Source organism: Chrysochloris asiatica, unplaced genomic scaffold, assembly GCF_000296735.1.
Source record: "Chrysochloris asiatica unplaced genomic scaffold, ChrAsi1.0 scaffold00339, whole genome shotgun sequence".
NCBI lineage: Eukaryota > Metazoa > Chordata > Mammalia > Afrosoricida > Chrysochloridae > Chrysochloris > Chrysochloris asiatica.
The window spans coordinates 470573-477936 of NW_006408857.1; the positions used below are offsets into that span (position 1 = coordinate 470573).

At 37.3% G+C, this 7364-nt stretch overlaps 1 protein-coding gene across 1 annotated transcript; it reads right to left on the minus strand.

The window, feature by feature from the left end:
* Nucleotides 1–4995: 4995 nt before the first annotated feature.
* Nucleotides 4996–5931, minus strand: LOC102814017 (olfactory receptor 1013-like). The gene has a single exon (XM_006875778.1). It carries the CDS (start codon nt 5929–5931, stop codon nt 4996–4998), a length of 936 nt encoding a protein of 311 aa, XP_006875840.1.
* Between the last annotated feature and the right edge of the window lie 1433 nt (nt 5932–7364).

The window sequence follows — 7364 nt, forward strand, 5'->3', positions numbered from 1 at the left end:
GGACTGCCAAAAGAATCAACAGATCTGTGTTGGAAGAAGTGCAGCCAGAGTGCTCCTTGGAGGCTGGGATGGTCAAACTTCATATCTCATACTTGAGACATATTTCGGGAGGAATCAGTCGCTGGAGAAGGATAGCATGTTTGGTAAGTTGGAGGGTCAGAAAAAAAGAGGAAGACCCCCAGTGATATGATTGGCAAAGTGGCAGCATCAATGGACTTAAGTGTGGAAACAATTGTGAGGTTGGCCCAGGATCAGGCAGTGTTTTGTTCTGTTGTGCATAGGATCGCTATGAGTCGGTACTGACTCAATGGCACCTAACAACAACAACAGATCATTCAGCCCCAACTGACCTAACAGCTGACCATAGACTTAAACAAGTTTAGCTAAGAGCAGATAGGTCTGGCATAAACAACATTGTATAATTGAAATTTAATCACTTAGTAGCTTTGTAATCTTGGGAAGTATCTTAACAACCACTCTACCCCTGTTTTTTCACATGTAAAACAGATAATTAAAATATCTATTGTAATAAGAGAAACTGAGTCCCGGTGTGGCGCTGTGCAATAAAGCACTGGACCACTAGGTTAGTGGGTAAAATTTACCAGTCACTCCTTGGAAACCCCTTGCAGGGTTTCTATCAGTCAAAACCAACTCGACGGCACTTGAAAACAAGATAAACAAAGGATTCTGGAAAATGTAGGTAAAATGCATAGCCTAACGTCTAACATCAAATAGTTAACAAATGGAGGATATTTTTATCTTGAATAAGAGGAATAATGCCTGACAGTAATGAAAACTCAACTTGAAGAAAAAAATAAAGGAAAAGTCTCAGGGGAATCAATATAAGCCAGGATAGCAGTGCCATTCTTAGGGTTCCTAAAATCCTGAATTTTAATATTTTGTCACAAATTCTTACACAATTTGACAAAGGAATAGCAGACTTAGAAGTTCAAAATTAATTTAATTGGGGAATCCTATTATTGGGACCCACCCTAACAATAATCACCTGCATTATTTTAAGAGTTTCACTTCTCCTTTCGGAAACAACATTCATCCTATGAACACTTTGGTTGTTTCATTTTCCAGCGCCAACCTTTTGATTGTTCACCTGTCTGGGAGAATCCATCATAAAGATGAGACTAGATGACCTCAGCTTCCACAGTACAGATTACTAAGAGTCCTTTTACACACATCAATCTTAGGATATATAGGAAAATAGCACTTTGGGCTGAAGTGAGATAGCATGCACTAAGATGGTATTCCTATTTTCACTTCAAGATTTGTGTTCTTACTCTTATTTCACTTAAAATCAAAACTGGGTATTATATGTATTCTCTAGCATCTGTTCTCCTAAATTTCTTAATTTGTAAATAGCGGCTCTTAATTTTTCAAATCTTGGATCTCTTTGAGAACTTGATAAAAAGCAGTGTTTCTTCTCCCCGACCCACCAGAAGAAAAAAAACAGTAAGTACACATATATATTCATACAGAACTTTAGAGAATTCACTAACCTCCTTAAGTCTATCCATTATATGTTATTATAATTCTCTATTTAAATTTTTACATCTGAAAAATGTTTATATTTCTTGCTACAGATAACATTCTATAATTATAAAAATCTTTTGAATAATGCCTGTATCAGTCCTAGCAAATTTAAAACTGAATTCTTAGCCTACACCTCCAAAGATTCATCTATCAGTTCATTTTTCTTCGTATCCGTTTATAAAGCTCTACTTTCCCAGTTCCTCAAGACAAAGTTTTAGTTATCCCACTCTTTCTTCCCTACCTCTTCCTCTTCAACCTTCCTGGAAATCTGGTGTCCCTACCTTCAAAACATATTTTTCAGAACATTCTATGCTACTATCCTGGTGCAAACCTCCAACATCCTTTCCACGGTTCTCACAGTTGCCTCCTGACTAGTCTACACCATATGCCACATGACCTATTTTCAATACAGCAGCCAGTATGAACCTTTAAAAAGAGAAAAAAATTAAGTCTATGTTGCATCTATACGTCCTACTTTATAAGCTTCCTACTTCACTGTATGTTAAACTTAAGTCCATACAGTAGTCTAAAGGTCCTCCTTGACCAGAACTTTATAACTTATGCATCCTTATCTCCTCTAATTCCCACCCCTGGCTCACTATACTCTGGTTTTGCTGCCTCTTTCACTGTTTTTCAAATATGCATGCCAGGCATGAACCAGCATCAGAGATTTTAAACTGTTTGTCTCCACTGCCTGGAACAACAGGGCTTCATATATGTGCATGGCTCACCCCTTTCATTTGAGTCCCTTCCAAATGTCATTTTCAAGGTCCATTCCAATCATTTCATTTAAAATTCCATTCCCACCTTACCCCTGTCCCCAATACTCCTCATCTTCCTATTCTTATCTCCCCCATACCTACTGTTTTCCTCCAACTTCTGTTTATTATAAATGCATTGTCCATTTCTACCCCCATCAGAATGCAACATTCATAAGAGCAGAAACTTGGGCCTATTTTCTTTACTGCTTTATCTCCAGACAAATAGCAGTTCCTAACAATTAATTTAGGAAAAAAAAAAAAAGCAGTTGCTATAGAGTGGTTTCTTTCTCATGATGACCCATGTGAAAACCATAGGGTTTTCAAAGGATAATTTTTCACGAGTAGAACACCAGTCTTTCTTCTGAGGTATATGTCATCCTAATGACTCCCCAGTGTAACAGTCAGACTGCCTTCCAATTCTACAGGAGGCCATATATATCACTGCAAGGAATCCTATTTAGAAAGGGCGTGTGTGAGTGTGTGTGTGAGAGAGAGAGAAAGAGAAATTTGACCCTCAAGGATCCTATGAAGACCAGTGCAGAATCTGTAAGCCCCTTCTGTTTAAGCTGAGGTTACAGACAAATCAAACCACTTAACTGTCCCTGACCCCAATTGCTTACCCTTTGGTAGCAAGGTCGATTCCTGGAAATGTCCCTCTTGCCCCTCTGTGTTGCTTTGACCCGTCATAGCTAGATGCGATATGTACATTTCCTTAGGCGTCCTTAGAGACATCTTCCACTCAGCAGCCCGGAAATATTTACCTCAGTCTCCAAAGACTCATTTAGATCTTACTTGGAGCTTCAGGATGATATATTAATTAGGATCTTATGAAATAAGGAATATTTTACCAAAAATGAGTAGTTAACTCTTTTCTTTATGATCTAAGAAAGAACATCAATGCTAAATGTATCTGATAAAAGAATTCTATTCCAAACTGTACAAATTAGAATTTCTAGAATATATCATGTGGTCCACAATTTTTGTGTTGTTCCCTCTTTCCAGGTTACCCTTGCCTATCTGGCCCTTCAGCAAACTATTATCCATTCCTGGAAACCAACAACTGGACCTTTTAATGCTATTACTACAATGTGTCTTCTAGGTAAAAATAGCACTACAATAGAGAAATCTATGCATCACAAGGAATTATTCTCTGTGATTTAATTATAAATTTACCATACATAAAACTGAACAAGCAAAAAATACAAGCATTTATATAACCTTAATCAATATTAGGAGTCCTGGTGTGGTGCTGTAGGATAAGCAATGGGCTGCTAATAACAAGGTCTGCAGTTGAAAACTCCATCGTATACTGGGTCACTATAAATCAGAACCACTCAACAGCATATAACAACAATGGTTATTAGGAACCCTGGTGTTGTCATGGCTAAAGTGCTCATCTTCTAAACAAAATGTCAGCAGTTCTCATTGTGTGAGAAAGTTGTAGCAATCTGCTTCAGTAAATATTACAGTCTTGGCTATCCCAAGGGGCAATTCTACACTGTCCTATGTGATTGATTTGAATTAGATTCGATTTAACGACAAGAGTTTGTTTAGGTTTTAAGTTAATGATTATTAATCACTACCCAAAATAAAGATTTCTACTCAATGGATACCTTTATATATAAACACATTTTTGAATATGTCTTTCAAGTCCCATCTCTTTTTCTATTTGTAGTTCCATCTCTATATCTGCTTCTCTTCTACAGCTTATATATCCTTGCTCTTGAGTCTCTAATTCTTGAAGAAAAAGATATTATTTACATCAAAGCTCACAATGACTCTAAGTCAACAGCTGTGGCATTGTAGAATAAAGCACTGGACTATAAGGTTGGAATGAATCCATTAGCCATTCCTGGGGACTCTATATAGGGTTGCTATGAATCAGACTTGACAGCACTTAACAACAACAATGCCAATGAAACCTGTTATCTTTATATTATAGCAAATCAAGAATCACAATCTGAAAGAAAAAAGAATTTTAAAAACTTTGTTTCTAGGACCATTTTACATTAGGTATCTTTCTTAATGGTTACGACTTGGGCTGCGGACCTTAAGGTCAGCGGTTCGAAACTACCAGCCGCTCTGCGGGAGAAAGATGAGGCTTTCTACTCCCGTAAAGATTTACACCCTCGGAAACCCTGTACAGGGTCGCTATGGGTCGGAACCGACTCGACGGCACTTAACAACAACAACAACATCACACTCTCTCATAATAAATAGGGTAGGATCTTTGGAGCATCTGGATTTACATTCATCCTTTCTCTCTCATGAACCACATGATTTGATGCAAGTTATTGAACTCATCTAAATTGGAAAACTATTCCATAACCAGTAGTTATTGTTTCTGTTAATAGGTTAAAATATAATATACAGCCAATTTATGAATTTACAAGTGGTAATAAAAAAAATCAGCTTTCTGATGAACTTTCCCAAAATTCTAACAGTTTAATAGTCTCTTTAAGTTAGCAGTCACAGTTTTTTGAAAAACTACAGCCCAATTTATTTTAAAACACATTGAAATGAATTAGTACATAACTCAAAAGACAAATGTGAAACGAGTCTTGTACATTACTCTGTTATTTTATGTTTGTAAATTTACCTGTTTATTTCTTAGCATACATGCAGCCTGATAACAATGGTATGGATACATTCAGTTAAACAACAACTATTGCTTACCAAGTATTTTCACTTAAGAAAACTTTGCTCTTTCTAACATTTTCTTCAGGGCATTTTTCACATCTTTATTTCTTAAGCTATAGATCAGGGGATTTAACATTGGAATCACCACAGTATAGAAAACTGACACCACTTTATCACGTTCCAGGGCATAGCTAGTGCTTGGCCGGGAGTAAATGAAGAGAATCGAGCCATAGTATAAGGTGACCGCGGTCAGGTGAGAGCCGCAAGTGGAGAAGGCCTTGAGGCGCCCTTGGGCTGAGCGGATCTTCAAGATGGCAGCAATGATGAAGAGATAGGAGGCAAGAATGAGTACGCTGGGAGTGATGACATTGGAGGCAAGTATGAAATAGAGTACAGCCTGGTAACTCTCCTTCACATCACATGCCAACTTCACAAGTGGGGGAAGATCACAGAAGAAATCATCAATGATATTGTCACCACAGAAGCTCAGAGTAAATGTTTCACTTGTGATGATCGTTGAGTTAATAAAGCCACCAAGAAATGAAGCTGCAACAAGACTGGTACACAACCTTGGGGACATGGCCTGAGAATAGAGCAGAGGGTTGGAGATGGCCACATAGCGGTCATAAGCCATGGCAGCTAATAGGTAACATTCACTATATGCCAGTCCAGCAGAGAAGAAGAACTGAGCCAGGCAGCCAGCAAAGGAGATGCTTTTATCCTCAGATATGCAGGTCACTAGGATTTTGGGGGCATACACAGAGGAATACCAGAGATCCAGGAATGACAGGTTCCCAATGAAGAAATACATGGGTGTGTGGAGTCGTGAATCACAACAGATCAGAGAAATCAGGGTGATGTTCCCTAGAAGACTGATGACATAAATGATAAGGAAGATGGGAAAAAGTCCTCGCTGTAACTTCAAGTCCGTTGTGAATCCTAAAAGGATGAACTCCTTCACCATGGTAAAATTTTTCTCTTCCATTGTCTTTGGGCATCAATGGTCCTTTTCTGTGAAAGAATTAATAAAATACACCATGATTTTAGATATCAGCACTCCTGTCTTCTCATAGCTCATAATTTTCCATTTGAAATCATTAAAACAAACCAACTGATGCATTCGCATTGCTCTTTGTGAGATGCGTTCATGCTCACTAGGCAGTGCTCTTTTTTGCATAGCAGGAAATCAGTTCTTTGCCATGCCCTTAAGAGTTTACTTATATGCATCTAATATATTGCATTTCACCTTATTTTTTAAATCTAACCTCTCTTTATTTGTGGGAAAGAGTAATTTAAGGGCCTTCTGAAAGACATAGAAAAAAAAAGTTTGGAAGAATGCTGAGATTTCATTATGTCTTTGAGTACTTTGTCTTTTTACAGATTACATAAAGAATCTTAATCTTATTATTTTAACTGAATTTTGAAATATCTTTGAAAGTTCACTAAACCATAATATCCTTTGAGACAATAATTACATTTTATTCATATTTGTACCTCAAACCCAAGCACAAAGACTGTTATTGAGTGGAAATGTTATTGAGTGGGTAATTGTTGAACAAAAGACTAGATTAACTGAGATAATTAGAATTTTAGTTATGGCTACTTTTATGATCCCCAAAAATATTCTGAACAGATGTAAAGATACTAAAGATGGATAATCAAGTTCATAATACTTGTTTCATTAAGAGTTTATGAAAACTAAATGAACATTTTGGAGGAGTTATGGAATGTAGTCTCTTCAAGTCCTTAGAGGTAAAAGTAGAAGACTGAACTATTGCCCACGATGGGAAATGTGCCAACTCTGCTTCTGTGTTACAATCCAGAGGATATTCACTGCAACCTAGCACAATCAAGAAAGACTTTAACTGCAATTACCAGGATTCTGTATTGACAGAGGATATAAAATTTTTGCTAATAATTCCATGATTTGAAATATTTTATACGGGGCGGGGGGGGGGGGGGGGCAAGAATCTTACTTTGACCATTATGCCAAGCTATTGATTTAAATTGATCTAGAAAAATAAAGATACTGAATATTTTTCACCTTATCTAGACCAGTATGGTGAAAAGATATGGGGATAAGATTCTTATAATTTAGTTGTGAGTAATTGTTATCATGACTGTGAAAATCACTACTGTAAAAGTAGAAATTTTGTACAAAAAAATGATGAATAGTTAATTTTACAGTGCAAGAACAGAGGACCTTAGGATCATCAAGGGAAAAGACTATGAGTGGAATGTGGGACCCTATCCAGAGAAGCAGCAACGCCAGAGATGGAGGCAGAGATGAGGACATGGAGAGAGGGAGCAGCTGAGGACTCTAGACTCATGGAAAGAGGAAGGCTGTGTGCTGGAGGCCAGAAGGCAGGCTTGTAGAATGTGTCTTTTAGTTGTTTAAATGATTGTTATTGTGTACAT

Excerpts from the sequence above, each read along its gene's own strand:
- LOC102814017 (XM_006875778.1), bottom strand. The coding sequence starts at position 5,931 with ATGGAAGAGAAAAATTTTACCATGGTGAAGGAGTTCATCCTTTTAGGA.